Source organism: Thamnophis sirtalis, unplaced genomic scaffold (assembly GCF_051295495.1).
Source record: "Thamnophis sirtalis isolate CommonGarterSnake01/CBP01778 unplaced genomic scaffold, rThaSir2_p1.2 scaffold_4, whole genome shotgun sequence".
Classification (NCBI taxonomy): domain Eukaryota; kingdom Metazoa; phylum Chordata; class Lepidosauria; order Squamata; family Natricidae; genus Thamnophis; species Thamnophis sirtalis.
This window is the reverse complement of record NW_028261384.1, coordinates 18,229,177-18,250,407: the sequence shown is the minus strand read 5'-3', so window position 1 is coordinate 18,250,407 and position 21,231 is coordinate 18,229,177. Positions and strand designations below refer to the sequence as shown.

At 42.1% G+C, this 21,231-nt stretch overlaps 1 protein-coding gene across 1 annotated transcript; it reads right to left on the bottom strand.

Annotated features, from left to right (window-relative positions):
- Positions 1-1,485: 1,485 nt before the first annotated feature.
- FZD8 (frizzled class receptor 8) lies at positions 1,486-8,538 on the bottom strand. Its single transcript, XM_014060002.2, has one exon. The coding sequence runs from the start codon at positions 8,121-8,123 to the stop codon at positions 6,048-6,050; it is 2,076 nt and encodes a 691-aa protein (XP_013915477.2). The 5' UTR covers positions 8,124-8,538; the 3' UTR covers positions 1,486-6,047.
- Positions 8,539-21,231: the final 12,693 nt, after the last annotated feature.

Sequence of the window (21,231 nt, the reverse complement as noted above, 5' to 3'; positions counted from 1 at the left end):
GGTTAACTTGGAGGAAGATGAGGCCATCTAGAGGCAATGAGGTGCCATTTTCAAATACTTGCTTTATAGTTTTTACAGATTGCTAGAGAACAAGCCTTCCCTAATCTGTTTCTTTTTTTTTTTTTGCATTGTGGTGTGCATCTTATGATATAGATTTATGAGAACCCAAGTGTAATATCTGGAGAACACACATACAGAGAGAAAGAAAGACACACACACACACACAGAGGGATAGGGGCAGAGAGATAGACAGAGAGAGGGAGGAAGGGAGAGAGAGAGAGAGAACACTGGCAAAGAATTAAGAACTTTCTGCATTACAAATTGTTTGGGTGTCATTCATCCTGAAGTCAAGATGTTATTGATTTGGGAGGATAAAAAGAAATATATAAATAGTGTTAGTTCATAAGGCTGCTATCTGTAATTTTTTACTAAATATGCATGGTATGTATGAGTTTTTTAAAATTTAAACTGCGGCCTGCCAATGTTTATACATTTTGTGGAATATCCACATGTAGACGTGATGTTTTGCAAACAGATTAAAGAAAATCGCTGCATTTTTTTTTAGCATAAACATGGAGATATTTCCCCCGTTAAAAAAAAAAGAAAGCACATTGCTGCATTGTTTCTATTTGCATTTGTCTGAGGTCTGTCCTATTGGAATTTAAGGAATATAGTCAAGGCCAATAAATGCTGCCAACGGAGCCAAAATGTCAATAAGCACATTCTTCATTTGGCAGTTTTTGTCTCTCTCTAGCACATTTTTATCAAGAAGTATCCTTTGAAGTTTGAAGATGAAAAGATGGTAGGCACTCTATTTTAATCTTTAGAGAAGATATATAGGTACTAAAAACAAGAAAGCTGAAAAGTATAATGAGCTATTCAATATTTGCTACTTGAGGAATGTGAGGTATTAGCCCAACAGTTTTGTTTGTGTGTGTGTGTGTGTGTGTGTGTGTGTTTTCCTTCACAAGATTTTTCGGAAGTGTTTTGTCTTTGCCTTTGTCTTCCTAAGACTGAAAAAAAAATCCTGATCCAGGGTCAATCACTGGCTTTGTGCCTAAAGTGGGACTAGAATTCACCATCTCCCAGTTTCTAACCTGGTACTTTAGCGAAAACTCTACACCATCCTGGCCTAATATCAAGCAGTATAATGTCAAAATTATCCTATGATTTTGGAAGTCATTTTATTTACGTTGCAGTCTCAAATGAAGAGTAGGGAACCTGTAGCTCTCCAGATGCTGCTGAACTTCACCTCCTAGGAGATGCAGCCATATTGCCATTAGTGAGGGACATTGTGAACTTAGCAACATCTGGAGCACCAAACTCCCCACACTTCTCCTGAAGATAGACTCCCACATGGTCTTCCATGTGAATTGGCTCATAATTCATAGATTCTTCTGTTAGAATATCCTTGGCCAATTTTACCTGAGATATGGGAGTTGAGGTCAAAGAAGTATGAGGCAGATTGTAATAGTTGCACACTCCTTTAATTTACATATAAACTTCACTGTATGCATAAAGCACATAACTGCTTCAATCCCATTGAGATACAAAACCATCCCTGTCATATTTAACAGATTTAACAGATTTACAGAGTTGGAAGGGACCTTGTAGGTCATCTAGTCCAACCCCCCAGCCAAGCAGGAGACCTTAACACCATTTCTGACAAATGGCAGTCCAATATCTTCTTGAAAGCCTCCAGCGATGAAGCTCCCACAACTTCTGAAGGCAAGCTGTTCCATTGGTTGATTGTTCTGTCAGAAAGTTCCTTGTAGTTTCGAGTTGAATCTCTCCTTGGTCAGTTTCCATCCATTATTCCTTGTCTGGCCTTTGGGTGCTTTGGAAAATAGCTTGATCCCTTCCTCTCTGTGGCAGCTTCTCAAATATTGGAACACTGCAATCATGTCTCCCCTTTCTTCACTCGGCTAGCCATGTCCAGTTCCTGTAACCATTCTTCATATATATGATATAAAATTAATACAAATACAGCTGGCAAATGTGGATGCTGAGAATCCGTTGTGAGGTTTAGCACCTGGACATAGCAAAATACACCTAGATAATCAGAAGAGATTATCTGCTATTAGATTCTTGTCATCCTCCTACACTAACAAATGTAGGAAATTCATCTTGCACCAAAATAAAAGTCCAGATACTTGTTTCTATATGAAGATGCTAAGTACAGTAGTCCCTAAAATGCTCAATGCCTAAACCAAACATATTTAATATTCCAATCAAAGTAAGTGTATATAGTTTAAATTAGTAAAATTAAACTATTAGAATGCAAGTTACAATTGTTAATTTTCTTTTTGGCCAGTAGGTGGCAGTCATCCCTAACTTTTCAAAAAGCCTTTCCCCACCATTAGTATGCAATTGTATTGCCCATATACTGGATTTTAAAAAAAGAATTCTGCTTTAACTATTATTTGAACCTTCTGTTCCTAATGAACCAGCCCAATTTCTTTTGAGCAACCTTTTTTTGAGAGACATTCATTTTATTACATTATCAGCAATTTATTACATTTTATAATTCTTCCCGTTTCATTTGTATTCTTTCTCTACAGTGAAGAAAAAGGATAAACGCACAAACAACAGCCATTCTAAGAACTACATTTGTGAACATTTCAGAATTTGTCCAAAAATGTTTATTTTCTAGTCCTTTGCCTCTTTACATTGTGCACTAAAAATATTGAAAATATTCTTTGGCAAAGTAGTTCTAATTTGCTGTAAAACAATATCCTCTAGGGCTAATTATTCTCTTGACAAGTCAAAACAGCCTCTCTCTGACTTGTCTTTTGCTGATTCTGCGGATTTTATTGGAGCAGGTTTTGTCCGGCTTCAACAGCTGAAATCACAAAAGAGATAAAAGGAAACAAACACAATAAGTCATCTTGAAAAGCACAGAAAGAGGAAGTTAACTTCCCACTTGAGTTCTCCTTCAGTACGGCAGGTTTTTTTTTAAAAAAAGTTTATGTGGGTGCGAGTGTGACAAAAAAAAAATAATTCACGATTTCAAAGCTCCTTAAGTTTATTTCCTTCAAGTTCTAGAAGGAAAAAGTAGAAGGGGCATCCTTGGTTGTCAACCCTCAATACATTAATGGATGTATGTCATTTCTTACCAATAATTATTTACTTCCCATTTGTTTGTTCAAATTTTATGGGCATCCATCTCAAACAATGACTCTAGGCAGCTTTTAATCTACATATAGAAATAGCAAGCCCAACTCTGCTTAGCTTTAAACAGCAAAACTGGCCACTCTTGATGTTAAAAGCACTAGAATTACCCCCTTCATTAATTTAGAGATGGGAGAAATGCTGCCTTCCAGACTTTACAGATTTAAATGCCATAACCCCTCATCATTGGCATGAGGGCAGAGTCCTGGGAAACAGTTTCAGAAGTTTTTGAAGTTCAGTAGCTATTTTGAGATTGGTAATTTCCCTTTTCTGTAATCTCTACTGCTCCACGTATCCCTTTGTCCAATTTCTGATTCTTCTACTAAGCAAACTGGCAGCCCAGGTCCTGAGCTACCGAGGTCTTGCCTGTGTCTGTAATCTGCTTACCTAGATTGCTTCCTCCCCCCTCCCCACCACCACAGCAACCACTATCCATTCAAAGCAACCCAAAATGCATCATCACATCAAACTAGGGTTTAAAACGTATGTGTACAGAGGGGCAAGAGAGAAGAGTGGCAGGAAACTTAAAAGCTTATTTAAGCAAAGCAAAACAAAAAACAAAACAAAAGGGCCTGTTTGGAAGCAGCTTTGTCCATGAAGCACCAGTTAGTGTGAGTGGAGAATTCAGAAATATAATTGGTCTGCAAAAAATGCTTTAAACAGGAGCGATTCTAAGTAGAGTATGGGCCACCTGTAGGGCATTTAGAAATTTCTCTCTCATCCCACCCCTCCCCACAATACTCTAACCTTGGCTCTACATGCCTTTAGTCTGATTAACAAAGCTAGGAAGAAAACTGGTTAAAAGGCTGTTCTTTTCCTCTGGATTCACTAACTGTTACAAGTCTCCCCCCCCTTTTTTTTTTTAAAAAAAAGCCTTACATTCTTTTAATTGAAGAACTTTTGAAGCTCCATGGTGGCAAATTGGTCTAACAAGAGGAACTGGGCAGTAGAAAGAATTTTCTAAAGAAAGAAACCCCAGAACCCGCTATACAAGACATTTATAGACAAGAGATCAAAGTTTTGTGGGGTTTTTTTTAATTGTCTCTAAAGGAGCTGAGATCCCTATAGATTAACTTTATTCATTGAGTTCTGTTTAAAAGAGATGCTCTGAGTTATTGGGATAGACAGGTAAAAAGTTCATCTGTTGTTGTAAAGCAGTCTGCTAATTCTACAACTTCCCACTTCAATCAATGAATGCTCGCCTTGATGGGGGGTGGGTGGGTGGGGGTGACATACACCTTCATTTCCCAGACCATTTGATGTCTATGGAAGCTCATGTGAACTTTATAAACACGTCTACAGAATCCCATCAATAAAAGCCCCCAGTTTTCAGCTTATTTTTCCATCACTTTTCAACTTTTCTCAGCTTTGGCCTGCTGAACAGCAAGTACAAGCAAGCAATGGCAACCCATATAAAGGATAACAACAATTCTCCCACACTGGCAGATGTCACAATAAAGTTGTGGGACGGAAATGCTATTGTTCTGATTACTGTGGGATAAAGCAAGAATTCCTGAACAAGAAGACCCCTAAGCCTTTGTCCCAAATAAATTTCATTCCCAATCAAGATGCTAACTGGGAATTATAGCACATCCCACAATATATGGAGAAACCAGCCACTTTTGCAGGCCCAGATTATAGGCAGATCATCATGGAGAAAATGTGGCTACTAAGAGTGACATTGACTTGGGGATAAACTAATTAACCCAACACTTAGAATCAACACCTTAAGAGATGTAGTCCTGTCCCACTTTGCTCTATGATGTGGTCAAAAGCCATTGCTTTAATAACTTCTTCTGGACTCTGTTCAGTTACCAACAAAGGATAATATTGGTAGTCCAGTGTTGAAATGAGCACTGATGATGTAACCCAGTTTGGTAATGGAATGTCTGCAAGAAAACAACCAAATTCAGACAGCACCAAAGTCCCTTCTGTGTCCAGTTAATTTCAAAAAGGTGGGGGGTGTCAAGAATTCTTGACTATGTATCTTTAGGATTCCAGTAACTACTTTTTTCCAGCCAACATCACCAACAAGCCAAGAATGTTGATAGCTGGACACTGAGGATCAAGTACTGAAAATGCCTCTGTGCATTCTACTGAGATACGTTAGCACATTTATTTAAGCAGTACTGTATGGGAACCTCAGTATTTCTCAAAAGTCTAGAATTAGGAATAACTAGGACAGCAACAAGGGGGCAATTGCCCCTTCCCAAACAAATCATTTGACATGATTTTATTGACAAAATAGAATACTCAAACTTTTCACTCTTAGGCAAGAGCAGTGGTGGCAAGCCTCTAAATTTTTTTCTTTAAACAAAAGAAATTTACAGACTGTATAGCATTTGGAATATATACATATCTTACACATTTTGTACAAGGTACCAATAATTATATAAATACATCCTTTAACATAATAAACCCGTATTTACTGGGGGAAGGGTGTACAATTAAGACATGATTTGAGCACATGATTTTAAGGCATCTGCCAGTTTTGTGGTTGTTGGCATTAAAAAAGGGGGGGAGGGGGAAATTCTTGAGGGACTCCTCTACCCCTGGAGGTCAATTAGCGAGACATCCCTTCACATTGTATCAAGACCTTTGAGGGATGGAGGGAAAGAGCAGAGAAGTCCTACTGGGCCAAAAAGGGGTTTGTGCTGGCTGAAGACAAATAAGGCAATTCTTGTCTTCAGAAAATTCTTATACCAACAACACAGAAACATGCAGCTTTTGACATGGAAGGATTGACTGACAAGGAATGGAGGAAGAGGCAGGAGGACAATGGGCTGGCAACATGGGCCTCTGGAACTGTCCTGCTCCTGGGGAAGCTTCTTCCCAAAGAGAGATGTGCAGCATCCCTCCATTCCAACTCCAAGATTTTACACCTGGGACAAAGGCATTTGTTTGGGGTAGGAAACCGAACTGGCTGTGCCAGACCTCCAAGTCAAACCAGTGCTGACATCGCTGTACATCGACCCCCCTCCACCCCCCAGTCCTCCCACAGCGGCAGCAGACCCTATGCCACCACCTCCCCCCCTGGCTCCAATACTCCCCACCACGGCAACTGCGGTCCCTTTGCTGGCCCAGCAGCAGCGGGTGCAGAGCGACTTCCAGGACTCCAGCGTCTTTCCGGACCAGACCCAAACCCCCGAGGTGATGCCAACCACCAGGCACATGAAGTACTTGAGCATAAAAACCGCGTAGTCTGGTCGGCGGGCTTGGTCCGGCTCTTGGTCCCGCAGGCAGGGACAGTTGTGGGTGGCTTCCCAGTGGGGGCGGTTGTGCTGCTCGTAGAAAAGGCAGGCCACCACGCTGGCGGCAGGCACCGTGTAGAGCACTGTGAATAGGCCCAGCCGGATCATGAGCTTCTCCAGCTTGTGCGTCTTGGTGGGGCCCCCTTGCTGCTTGATGACACTCCTGATGCGGAAGAGCGAGACGAACCCGGCCAGCAGGAACATGGAGCCAATGGCCAGGTAGATGAGCAAAGGGGCCAGCACAAAGCCTCGCAGGTTCTCCAGGCTCTGGTTGCCCACGTAACAGATTCCAGCCACGGGATCCCCATCCACAGAACTGAGAGCCAGCACAGCAATGGACTTGATGCTGGGAAGCAACCAAGCCGCGAGGTGGAAGTACTGAGCGTAACTCGCAATGGCCTCGTTGCCCCACTTCATGCCTGCCGCCAGGAACCAGGTGAGGGACAGGATAACCCACCAGATGGAGCTGGCCATGCCAAAGAAGTAGACCAAAAGGAAGACGATGGTGCACAGAGCCGGGCCCGTGCTTTCGTACCGCACGTGCTCAGCCACCGCCAAGTCGGGCTGTAGCTCCGCGGCTCCGCCGGCAGCTCCGCGGCCGCCCACGGCTGCGGCGGCCGCCCCCGCAGCGCCTCCAGCGGGGCCCGCCGGCCCTGCTCCCGCGGCTGCCGCCGCCGCCGCTGCTCCGCCGCTGCAAGCCACTTTTTCGTGGCCGGCGACCAGGCGCACCAAATAGCCCAGCGAGACGAAGAGGTAGCAGGCGGCCAGGAAGATGATGGGTCGCTCCGGGTACTTGAAACGCTCCATGTCGATCAGGAAGGTGGAGACGGTGGCGAAGGTGGAGATGAAGCACAGGATGGACCACAGGCCGATCCAGAAGGCGGTGAACGCGCGCTCGTCCGGGCTGAAGTAAGGGTTGTGGCACGGCAGGGCGCAGTTGGCGATCTGGCCCGTCTTGACCCGGTTGTAAAGCGGGTGGCGCTCGCTGGACACCGACACCATCGGCGCCCGGCACTGGCAGCCCGGCTCGCAGGGGGTTGGAGGGCGGCTTTTGCGGAGCGGAGGATCCGCGGCGGACGGAGGCGGCACCACAGCCCCGGAGCCCCTGCCCGTCCCGCCTCCCGCCGGCTTTCGGTGCGGCGGCTTGGGCTGAGGCTGCGGCGCGGCGGTGGCGACGTCTGTGTGGTTGTAGTCCATACAAAGCATGTCCTGGTTGCCTTGCTCGGGCAGGCGGTCGCAGCGCATGCGGTCCGGCCAGGCGAAGCCGTACTGGCGCATGAGGGGCGCGCAACCGGCCTTGGCCCGCTCGCAGACGCTGCGGCAGGGCGGCAGCGGCTTCTTGTAGTTCTCCAGGCAGATGGGCGTGTACATGCTGCACAGGAAAAAGCGCAGGTCCGCCGAACACTGGATCTCCACCAGGGGCCAGAACTGGTGGACCTCCAGCCCCGCCTCGTCCTGCGTGTCGTGGTTGAACTGGTTGGGCATGTAGGTGTAGTTGTAGCCGATGCCTTTGCACAGGGGCACGGTGATGTCCTGGCAGGACAGCTCCTTGGCGGACGAAGAGCCGGCTGCTGCTGCTGCCGCCGCTGCAGCCGCGGCGGCGGCGGCAGCGGCGCAGGTCGGTTGCTTTTGCAGCGGCGGCCAGGCAGGCAGGAAGAGCGCCAGAAAAGCGACGGTCAACAGGTAAGAGCGGGGCTCCATGCTCGGCAAAGTAAGTCCGCCCTCCGACCCGGAGGGTGAGTGAACGAAGCGGCGTCGGCGTCGGCTCCTCAGCTGCGGTTGCGCTGGGCAGCTAGGCTCCGGTCTTCCTGAAGCTCATCTCGCTTCCCCTCGCTGCCGAGTTGGGATGAGAGACGCGGCGCTTGCTGCTGCGGCGGCTTCTTCGTCTCTGGCTGGTTTTCTCAACTTTCCCTTCAGCCGCGGGGTGTCAGAGATGTCTGGGAGACCCCCCGAAGACGCAGCAGCCCCTCGGTCGCTCCCGCCAGACCGAAAGCTTGGCTGTCCTTCGAAGCGGATTGCGCTTGTGGCGCGCCGGAGAAGCGACGCCACCTGAGAAGCTCGGTGAACAAGAGCAGCGCCGCCGTCCCCCAGTCGACCAACTTCTGGTTCTCTTCAGCTCCAGCAGCGGTGGATGCGCTCTCAGACTATTTAAAGCCGAGGCAATCAGGCCCCGCCCCGCCTGTCCCAACTACCTATCACGAGGGCTCCGGGCGGAGATCCTAGACCCCGGCTAAGCCCTTTCGCTTAAGGTGGATCGGCCTCGGCCCCAGGATTGGCCGCAAGCCGATCGCTTCTGGCCCTTTAAAAGAGTCGCGGCGTGGGATGCGTGCCCGTGCGTCGGTTTTTTTTGTTTTTTGTTTAAAAAAAAACTTCTCAGGTGTAAATGGCTTACTTGACACTTGGGCAGGTAAGTTCTCCAGTGAACGAATAAAGGCGCGTGACACCCGGGCTCCCGAGAGTTGATTTAATCAACTAATTCCCCGTTTTCTGTGCCGAGTGTGAAGACCTTTTGTAAAGTTTTAACTTCACAGCCATAAGCTGGATGACTGACTGAATCTCCATAAGGCGTTTCTAGGCATCTCATTAAACCAAGCGGTGTTCTCACCCCCCCCCCTTCTCTTTTCCGTCCCTCCCCTATTTTATTCCTGGATATGTTGGATTTCTGACAGGCTGCATCCAAACACCCGAAATAGCAGTTTTTATTTATTAAACTGATTTTTAAGACTGCCTGACTCCAAGAAGACTGTTTTACAATATTTATCTAAAAGTGTTAAAATATATATACCACACACCCACCCCAAAATGTTCCAAACAATTATGATTGTAAGATGTAAGATGCGAGGCATATTGTTTTAATGATAACATTCCCCCCCCCCACACCTTTCAAATTGCTCAGTGTCACCTTTTCTGGAAACTCTTGCACAGTCTCTCTCTAGGGAAATAGGGAGTTTCCCCTGGATTTCAGTCCAGCACACCGATTTTGGAAATTCCAAACATCTGGAACGCAACAGGTTTTTTTTGGGGGGGGGGGGAAACAAACCATGATTTTAGTGCCAAGGGGATTTCCCCAATTTCCAGAACTGGAATTCAGAATAACTCAGAAAAAGCTGCTCCCATCTTTCTAGTTGTAAATAATTTCCCTAAGTTGCTCAGAGGCTGCTTTGGAAACCTGGGCCAGAATCTGCATACAATAACGACATTAAATAAGGTAAATCTCGTAACTTGTGTGATAGACATTTAACTTCCCCAAAAGACCATGGGTGGTTAGATGCAGAGAGGTCTTCATATCTGAGATATATCTCATTGAAATCAGTGGTGTTTGAGGTAGTTATGAGTGATCTTGTTGACTGGTAAGTTTTAATAAGTGTTTGGTGGAAGCCTCTATCAAAATAAACAGGACTAATTGTACTTGTCATAAGATAATGCCATCAATCCCATTTCCCCTCATGGTAAGCTCATTAAGAAGGCGGCAATCCCATTTATTTGAATGGCACTTATCTCCACTTAGTTTAAAACCGAAATTTACACAGCAGCCTTCCTAAAATTCATGATATCCTACAATATACAAGATTTAAGTCCCATCACCACAGCGGCTATGCTGGGTGAGGATTGTAGAAGCTGAGATCCAGCACGCTGCATGTTCCTCCAATTATGATTCTCCCCCTACTCTCAAGAAAGCCTGTATAAATCACATGATAAACGCACAAACTAAACTGTATTTGTCTAGCTGCCAATTCTCCATCCATCTGCACGGCTGAGTTTCAGCATGCAAAGCGGGTTATGTGGTTCCAGTTGTTTATTGTACAAATTTGTGGGTTGAGGAAAAGGTTTATTAAAATGAGAAATTAAAGTTTCTGCTTTGCCTTCTCCAACTCCATGCTCTTGCTTCCAGTCTGGCTCCCTAGTGAACTTTGCATCTGACAGCTGCCTCATCCAGTCAGGATGTAACTGGATCCTCCATTCTGCTTTGGCTCCGACTTCACGGCCAGGATCTATAGTGTTCCTTTCTCCAGCTGTTGCTACCAAAGGTTTTACTCCTAGTCTCAAGAGAGGGGGGGGGGGAGAAAGAACATGGCACTTCAATCATTTTCTCCAACTTGCTGCTCTCTGAAAGCAGGGGTTTCCAACCTTGACAACGATAGAAGTTGTGGACTTCAAGTCTCAAGTCTTAAAAAGTTGCCAAGGTTGGAGGCCCATGTACCAATGCATTTAACTCCATCCGAGACAAAAGGAGTTAATATTCTTCCAACCGGAAAGTTAAGTTGGGAAATCCATTAAAGCAAAAACACTTAACAAATCTTCATCTGGTTTCAGATTTGGTATTTGGAAATGTATAAATCTGCTTAGAATATGACTGGATTCAATTAGGTGACAGTCTCCTAGTGAAATTCTAAAATAAACAAAAATTGAACAGATTATTATCTGGAAGGGTGATGAAAATTTAAATACGCATTATATTTATCAGTTACTAATCACATTTAATTGTAGGATGTGTGGGCATGTTTTGAGAAGAAGATATGAGCAAGGATGAAAACAGACTATGTGTTAAAAAATTAGGGTGACAAGCAGGGAGCAAATTAAAAAAAACTGTTGCAATTCTATATACTTTACAAAACCAGCTAAACTCAGTGGGACTTAAGAGACATAAGATTGCATTGTTAATACATCCATTTTCCTGAAATGTTAGCCAACCAAAGATAACTGTGGTTGGAACTAACAAGCTTACACAGAGCTTACAACAAGTCTATTTACAATGTTTACTTAAAGAAATATGCAATTCTATATGTAACGGCTTTTCAAAATAAAGTATTCATGAACTGATGAAAAACAATGATTGCCCACTGGTCCTATGCAATGCATACATTGAATTTATTTATGTAGCACATTGTACTCCAATTTACTTATTGGAATAGATGTGTTTATGCCACACAACCACCACGTTGCAGGAAAGCAACCCACATTTTTATTCACAGTGTTGTATGAAATCAACCATTCATGAGATGGATGGCAAGTAACTGCAACAGGGTTTGAATTACAATAGAAGAAATGGCAGTATGGTCTAGTGGTTAAAAAACTAAGGCTAGAAGCCAGGAGATTTTGAATTCTTCTAAGAAACTATGAATTCTAGTCCCACCTTAGCCATGATAGCCAACTGAATGATGTTGGGCCAATCATCATAGCTTCTAGTCTCACCGTAGCCAGGAAGGAAGGCTGGGTGACTTTGAGCCAATCACATTTCTTTCGGCTAAACTTCCTTCACAGAGTTGCTGTTTTGGGGAAAATAGGAGGAGAAAGGAGTATTAGGTATGGTGGCCACCTTGAATTATTTGTAAAAATAATAAAAGTGGAATAAGTAAATAAATAAATAAAAAAAGGGATTGCATGGTAAGGGGAGATTGGTTTGTGGCTCATGAGTTTCATTGCTTTAATGAAAGTTAAAGCATTAAAGAATTAAACTTTTCCTTTATTTTTATTTTTTCCGTGTAAGAATTCAGTCTTCCCTTTTCAAATTGGGAGAACTCTAGAGCCTTCCTGTTATATCACCTGGAGGTAAAACCTTCTTTTCTTCTGCTGGGACAACATAAATGACTAGGTAAGCAAAATATTAGGCACCTTGGATATAATCTGAGTAGTTAACATTGCCCTTTTCACAATGGCATAGGAGGAAGCAATTCAACATCTCAATTCTCATCTGTGCCAGACAAACTATTGCTTGTTTTTACATGAGCCTGTTAAGGCATTTCTTAAAGATGCTAAGCTCAGTAATGAGGATCTTGGTTATCATTTCCAATCAACACAGGAAGAAAACTGATCACACCAACCCTTGTGCCTTGATGTGGATTAGAGAATTTAACCAGTCTGGCAGATAGTTTGCTTTAGGGGTGTGTATGTGTGTGTTTGTGTGTGTGTGTGTGAGAGAGATATTTTGAATTTAAGGTGACATGCAATCTAAGAGGTATGTTCTATTCTTTTTTTTTGAAAAAAGTTTTTTTATTTTTATTTCTCATTTATACATTCACAAATATACAATTTAATAACTATTATTAATAATGTGTAATATCTTTTAAAATTTATAACAATTTTTCTCCCCCTACAATTAACAATATAACCGAGATTGCTTTTCTACCATCCCATACACCCGTCTTATTCTACAACAACCCTACTTCTTCCTTCTTTCCTTCCCTCCCTCCTTCCTCTCTCCTTCTCTCCTTCTCTCCTTTCTTCTTTCCTCCTCTCTTTTCCCTTCTCTATTTCCTCTTCCTCTCCACCACTCCTCCACTCTTCTTCCCTTTCTTATCCTCTCTTCTACTCTTACTTCCTCCCCATTTCTTTCTCTCCTTTTCCCTTTCTTCTTTTCCCCTCTTTTCTCTTCCCCTCTTCCTGCCTTTCTCTCTACTACTCTCTCCATTCCCTCTTTCCATTGTTGTGTTTGTATATTTTCCTCTTCAATCTGGTGTATTTTTAGGATGGTGTTCTAACAAACCTGGTTCTGTATTTACATAACAATGTTAAAACCCCTCTCCCACAATTTATTTTCAATTTAATAGTTACACATACATCACCATTTAAACTTATGCTTGTATATTAAGGTATGTTCTGTTCATATGGTTCACATGTATATTGAACTTTGCAAGGCTAAAAGGTTATTGCATATGCTATTGGACATAATAAACTAACAGACTTGCCCTCAGAACAGATACGGAGTCTTAATATAATTGAGGAAAAGCTCAGGACTATTTAAGAGTATAGAAAGAATCCATCTTTTCTATCTTTTACAAGTTTCTGGGAATGGAGACATTATAGCAAAATACTTTTGAAGAATAAGGGGAAAATATTTGTAGCTCAAGCTTGAAATGAGGGGTCCTTGTTGCTCTCTGAGCTTGCTTGTTTTCTTGCAAACATTTCATTACCCAAACTAGGTAACATCACCAATGCTGGTCACTATCACTGATAAATGTTACTTAGTTTGGGTAATGAAACCTTTGCAAGCAAACAAGCAAACTCAGAGAGCACCAAGGGCCCCCTACTTTTGAAGAAGATGTCTGAAGCCATCAGAGAACCTTTTTTTGACTATAATCTTTAAAAAATGAACTGGTACGCTGCCCATAATCTGGAGAAAAATGAACAGAGTCCCATATTAAAAACAAGGTTAATTTATATTGAGCAATTAACAGAATGTGAAGCAGTTGGTCTGAAGGCATTCTGGAAAAACAAGCTTTCATTACTAGGAGCCAGGTTAGTCAAAAGAAGGCTGCATTGGTCCAGTTTTATTTATTTTTATTACAATCTGTTTGTTTATTTGCTAGATTTATACATTGCCTTTCCTTAAGGAGTTTATTCCCTCTTCTAGTTTCCCCCCCAGCAACCATTCAGTGAGGCCCAAATTCACCCAGAAGATGCTCCTGGATCTTGACTCCCTCTGATCGTAATCCAATACTTTAATCTGCCCTGATTCCCTCGGAAATAGGGCGGCATACAAGTATAATAAACATACAATCACTATACTGTATTGGCTGTCTAATCTAGTAGTGACAGGGAACGTAAGGCACATTAATATTTGGTAAAACATCTGGAGAGTTTTCTGGAAAACAAGATGGAATGGTAGTTCTTTGAAATTGCAATTGGATGAGCAGCTGAAAGGATATTTGTAAGTGGTCCTGTTTTGTCCTGGGAAGCAATAACAAGAAAGATTTCTCAGGATTCTTGTCCCATAACTTTTTTATGGATGGCTTAGAGTGGGAGAGAGTGTCAAACTGGTGGCCTGCAGGCTGGATGCATAACATGCTGGTCATGCCAATAATGATTTCCTCAGACCTTTACTACCAGTTTGGGAGTGCTAGCGCATGGGGCTTCTGCGCATGCACAGGACCGGGGCAAACTGGCAGAGTACCACTTCTAGGTCATGCCCTGCCCCATTTTAGCAAAGGAGAAAAAAAAGTAATGGTGCGTCACATGACAACAACGTGATGATGCGAGTTTGACACCTGTGGCTTAGGAGGATGGATCCCCCCCCAGATTTTTCCCCCCAGGTTGGCTAATGTCTTAGAAGGACAAATCGCAATTCAAAATGTTCTAATCAAGTTTCAGTATTGAACTAGTAGACAGTGATCAATGGCAATAATGGAAATTTCTTGCATCTGAGTAGGGCAAATCAAATGCATAAATATAGAAACGGAATGTAAAAAGGAGTACTAATGGACCGTGTGTTAAATGTAAGCAAGAGGTATGATACTGCGGCTAAATACTGCTATGCAAATGGAGGTTACATTTATAGAATCATTTTATTCAGCTTACAGATGGTGGCCAGTCCCATTGCACTGTGCACAGGTTACATTGCACATGGGACCACTGTCTACAGCACTAGGTGTGACACTTTAAAAAGAGGCCTAAAGAAACTGGAACAGGTTTGGAAGACAGCAACGATTTATGGCCAAAGATCTGAAAATATGAAGAATGATCACAGCAGATCTCTATATTTTAGCTCGGTAAAGATAGAAATGGACGGAAAATAAGAACCCTGATTTAAAGCAGTGTTTTTCAACCTTGGGAGTTTGAAGATGAATGGACTTCAACTCCCAGAATTCTCCAGCCAGGATGGAACTGATCTATTTTTGAAACTGAGAAAAGGACAGCTCAATATTATGGGGAATTCTGGAGAACAGCTTGTTAACAGCAGCTGCATTTCCCTTTGATGGAGAATCTGGGGTTGGATGGCCACCTCTCCATGGATCAATTACATGGCCTATAAAATGTTATCCAATGATAGTCATGTACTTGTCTTAACCATGGTTTGGTGCATAACTACAGTACTACTAACAATAAAAACTGGCTTCATATATTCTAGACCATAGCTTGGTTTGGGTTTAGCATAATGTTTCTCTTATCTTGGCAACTTTTGTATGCATCAACTCCCACCCAGAACTGGGAGTTGAGATCCTTGCCTCTTAAAAGTTGCCAAGGTTGATAAACACTGATTTAACATTACATGAAGCCAGATGAACTATGGTTTATGAATTGGTGGCTGGAAAACTTACATTTTAGGAATTAAGAGCGTAGTGGAAATTCAACCCATGGCGGCTTTGCCAAATGAAGTTTAAGCAAACTTTGGGTTAGTGCATCCTATGAAAAAGAGGAAGAGTCCATTGGAGTTAGGTAGCTGATACATTCAACTAAATAGTTGCTAAATGTTATATTGAAAAAGAAACTCCTAATGGCTCCGGGGACACTGTCTGCCAGCGTATGGCATTCCCAGAGAAAATTGCCTCGGATCACAGATTCCTACATAATATATCAGCTAATGCCGAAACTGCACAAGCCTGGCTGGCAAAGGGCAGAATGTTGTTTTGGTTGAACGTTTCTCAACCTTCGGCCAGCCCTGTGACTCGCGATTCCGCGAACCTCGGGTTGCCAGCTTGACGCGCATCTCAAGCTACCTTAAACGGGCGGAGGAGCGTGGTGGTGGAAGAGAGGAGGAGGAGGAGGAGAAAGAGCTAGGAAGGTCTGGCAAGAATGCGAGGAAGCCTATTCGCGCCTGTTGGGCCGTCCCAGGGGGTTGTCTTGGTATTTTTTTTTTTTTTCAATAGAGTGTTTATTTCTTAATTGATCTGCTGTTTCGTTTAGCGCTTGCATGGAGCTCACGCTGGGACCGTAATTATTGCCACCGCGGGAACTGGCGCTCCGCTGCGGAGCCGAGAGGGTGGCGGGGAGGGCAGGTGAAGCGGAGGTGAGGCTGCCTTTCTTTGGCGGCCGCGCGTGCGTCTATGCGGGAAAGGAAGCGGGGGAAGAAATGGGAAAAAAAAGTTTTCTGTTAATCTCTTTAAAAGAACAACGTGGCGCCAATTGCTCTTCGCGGAATTTGCTTCCTCTGCGCCCGATTTGAGTTCCCATGCCGGTTTTCCTTTTCCGACTGGTTGTAAGGCTGCCTGCTAGTACAAAGGGACGCACCTCCACCCAACTTTTGAGTAAAGATGCACCGGAGTAAGCTGCAGTATAATTAAGTCTTCTTCCGGTGTCTTCTAATTAAAAGGGACCCCAGCAGGTTTCTCCCCCTTCCTTCCTCTTTAAAAGCCTCGTTTCCATCCCTCGTTTTACCTTCATATTCAGGTCTTTATATTCTTATAAACCGGCCGAGTTGCAGAAAAACAGGGATGGAAAGATATGAGTTAGGTGCCCTGCTTTCTTATATGCGAAGAAGAAATAAAACTATTTCCTAAATGCCAGAGTAAGTGATTTCTTTAGATCTCTCCTTTATTATCTTTGTACAAAATTTAAGGCAGAAAACACATCTAATGGCCCCTGTTCCTATTTTCCTCACAATAACAACAACAACAACAACAACAACAACAACCCTGACAGGTGGGTTGGATTGGGAGAGAGTGACTCCCAGGCAGCTTTCATGCCTAAGGCAGGACTAGAACTCAGAACTCACTGTCTCCTGATGATTGGCCCAAAGTCATCCAGTTGGCTTTCATGCTTAAAGTCGACTAGAATTCAGTCTCCTGGTTCTAGCTTGGTGCCCTTCACCACTGCCATTCTGGTTCTTCTTTATTCAATCTTTCTTAAGCAGAACAAAAAAAAAAAGACTTCCAAATGTGATATTTTTTGATGCAGTAGACTGTTTTTGCTCTCTTGCTGAATGCAATGAAAATAATGGAGTTTAAAAATCTCTGGATTTGGTTGTTTCCTGCTGCAACTAAATTCCATTTTCCCAGTGTCTACTCTAGACCATTGCTTAAGGATTCTGGGAGTTGAAGCCAACGCATCTTAGCAGTTAGACTTATATACCGCTTCATAGGGCTTTTAGCCCTCTCTAAGCGGTTTACAGAGTCAGCATATCACCCCCAACAACAATCTGGGTTCTCATTTTACCCACCTCGGAAGGATGGAAGGCTGAGTTAACCCTGAGCCGGTGAGATTTGAACAGCTGAACTGCAGAACTGCAGTCAGCTGAAGTAGCCTGCAGTGCTGCATTTAACCACTGCGCCACTCTTAAAAGTTGTCAAATTTGCACAACACTGGCCCACATGGTGACTCTTTCCTTCCCTACATTTTCTCATCTTTATTTTCTTACCTATATTTTGTTGGGTCACATTTGTCTCCTACATTATTATGTTCGTTAATTAAACTCATTTATACCATTGCCATATTGTCAAGTGGAGAAACCCCATGTCTAGTTGGGTTCTCCATCTAGTGGCATTAACACAAATAGATCTTTCTGTGCCAGAATTGTCAAGTATATTAAGAAATATTTGATAAGGGAATTTAATCAGGCTTAATATTACAGTTATACCGAAAGCAGGTAAAGATTAGATTCAAGTGTGCTAGTTATCATCCAATCTCGTTGATTAAGGTTGATACAAAGATTTGAATAGCACTCTTAGCAAATAGAACAAGTGACACCAGAACAACTAGACACAAGGACAGTTTTTCCCTGATTGCTATCACTCTGCTAAACAACTAATTCCCACAACACTGTCAAACTATTTACCAAGACTGTATTACTATTATTTTTCTCATCCGTCCTATTACCTATCTCCTCCCACTTATGATTATAACCTTGCTGCTTGTATCTTTACTATTTATATTGTTTTATTTAGTTTCCTAGTATGATTTGATTGCTTATGTAGTATCCTGTGGTTATCACTAAGTGTTATATCTTATGGTTCTTGACAAATGTGTTTTTAATGTACACTGAGAGCATATGCACCAAAGACCAATTCCTTGTGTGTGAAATCACAATTGGCCAAATAAAGTTCTGATCTGTTCTGTTCTGTTCTACTCTACTCTACTCCAGTGTTTTTCAACCACTGTGCCTTGGCACACTAGTGTGCCGTGACATAGTGTAAGGTGTTCCGTGGGAGAATTACTTTATATATAGTCAATATAGGCACAGAGTTAAATTTTTTAAACATTTTCTAATGGTGGTGTGCCTTGTGATTTTTTTCATGAAAAAAGTGTGCCTTTGCACAAAAAAGGTTGAAAAACACTACTCTACTCTACTCTACTCTACTCTACTCTACTCTACTCTACTCTACTCTACTCTACTCTACTCTACTCTACTCTACTCTACTCTACTCTACTCTACTCTTTTCCTCTATTCTATTCATTATTAAGAATGATCAAGCAAGAGTGGAGCCTCACACATGAGTGAGAGCACCTTCTGCTCAACCCTCCTCCAGTTGTGTGACTGGAACTTTGTGCATGAGTGCAAAAGTGTCTGCCACTCACATGAATGGTGCTTCGTGTGAAAGTGGAAACACCCTGCCATTCACACACATATGCATATCAGGGTGGGCCGCCAAACTGGAACGGCCTTGGACCCCTGATTTAGAACATTTCAGAGAAATGACATGTCCTAAACCATTGGTGGAATAAAGAATTAGAGGTTCCTGTATTGCTAGGCCCAGTCCAACCCTTTAACTCCCAGAATGCCCCAGTCAGTTGAGATCCACAGATCTTAAAAGTTTCCATGATTGGACATCCCTGGCCAAGACAATTGGAAAATTGGTTGGTATTGCCCTTTCACCCAAAATGTTGATAGCATTTACTATCTATGAGCATATTGACTATAGATGTAGATTTTGATTGGGCAAATGTAATGAAATATGGGGTTCATTTATACAAAGTGCAGCAGGTTAAAAGACTATATAAATGTATTAGAAATATATACAGGTAGTCCTCAACGTATGAGAACAATTGAGCCCACAATTTATGTTGCTAAGTGAAACATTCATTGTGAGTTTTACGATCTTTCCTGCCACAGTTGTTAAGTGAATCATTGCAGTTGTTAAGTTAATAACATGGTTGTTAAGTGAATCTGGCTTCCCCATTGACTTTGCTTGTCAGTACGTCGTAAAATGGGATCACATGACCCCCAGGACACTGCAGATGTCCTAAATATGTAAATAAGTAAAAATTCAGGGACCTGAATTTTGATCCTGTGACCATAGGATGGTGCAATGGTCGTAAGTGTGAAAAATGGCCACAAGCCACTTTTTTCCGTGCCGTTGCAACTTCAAACAGTTACAATGATGGGTTGTAAGTCAGGAATTTATCTGCCGTTTGTCTGCTTTATACCAGGTCTTCCTCCTCCTTCTAGTTTGTACCCTACCATTGCTCCAAAAGTTCAGGGCTGGAAAACATAAGGCTTCCTTCTCCAATTTTTACCCTAAACAACAACCTGAGAATTTTGGTCTGAGACAGACACAGTGATTGTCTAAAATGCAAAGCTTATGGCAAATTGAACTGGTTCTCCTTGATCCTTGGCTGCTTCCTTATCTACTGTCTCAGTCTACTTTCCTTGAACTGGGTTGGAAAGCAGCTGCCTGGTGTCACTGCTAAATTATGTATCTTTTTCCTTTGTTGTATTCCCCCACCCCCATTTTTCCTTTTTAAAGCACTTTCTGGGTCTTTTTTCCCCTTTGAACACACACACACACACACACACACACACACACACACACACACACACACACGTGCACAGACAGAAAAGACAAAAATCTTTCTTTATTTTCGTTCTTTCATTCTTTCTTTCCTTCTTTCTTTCCTTCTTTCTTTCCTTCTTTCTTTCCTTCTTTCTTTCTTTCTTTCTTTCTTCTTTCTTTCTGTTTTTTGTCATTATTTTAAATAGTATTTTTTTTAAAAAAAGAACCCTCATTCAAATGCACCCAATCCCAAAATTCATCTTACAAGAAATGCATTAATAAAATGCAATCTCTCAGTTAGAATTACTACTAGAAGGTAGTAGACTTGAAGAGCTCTGTTTTAGGCCCCATTCTTCAAAAATAATAATAATAATTCTTTAATTCATAAACATTTTGAATACAATGTATTGATTGTCAGGATATACCATTTACAGTCAGAGAAAAGACAATAATAAATATTAACACATTTACCAATAACAATAATAATATATTAACACGCGTACTAATAACAATAGTAATAACTAAGTAATTTTAACTTAATCTTTTTATACTAGCTTATTTACCTTTTTGTTAATTATATTGACATGATTGTAGTTGTAAACCATCTTTATTTTTAATACATACATTCATAGTCTTTTTTCCTCTCATTTCGACCTCTTATCACTAATCGCTCATAAAATCTATTCCACAGCAAGTAATATTCTGCATCTTCTTTATGTTTTATTTTTAAAGTTAGTCTGTCCTTTTCAGTGAAATCTAAAATTTTTCAAATTACATCCCCATCCAAAAAGCTTCTTCAAGATATGTTTTGGTTGTAGAAAATGAAACTTTTAAAATCATAAAATGGAGCACACTTATTGACAAATGATGTGTGAGTTGGTTTGCAGAAGAGTTTGTTTTTAACCTAGCTGCTCTCAAGAAATGGATGCGAGAACAGGATTGAAATGCAAATGTGGGAGGGGAGATGTTTTAAACCTTAACATTGGGAGTTGTTTCAAGCCCTACCTAGGCCTCATTGGTGTCATTTAGAGATTTCTTCCAGAATCCAACTGTGAAGAGGAAGAAGGATGAATGAAAAGGATTTATGTTAGCATCCTAGCAGGGTAAAAGGGTTAAATTCTTCCCATTGTCTTATTTTTGCTTCTGTCCCCTGCCAACTTCATGATATCTGCATATATAAATGACACATTAATTGCATATATATTTAATTAAGATACTATTCACTTAACCCTAAATACTGCTAGGCTGGATTATAGGCTATTTTCTTAAAAATTACCAGCCTTAACTTATTAATTGCTCAATAGAAAATATTTCTGGGCCATTCCAGAGCAATTTTTGAAAAGTCTGAAATGCACATTTTTAAACATGCCTTTTAGTTCATTGCT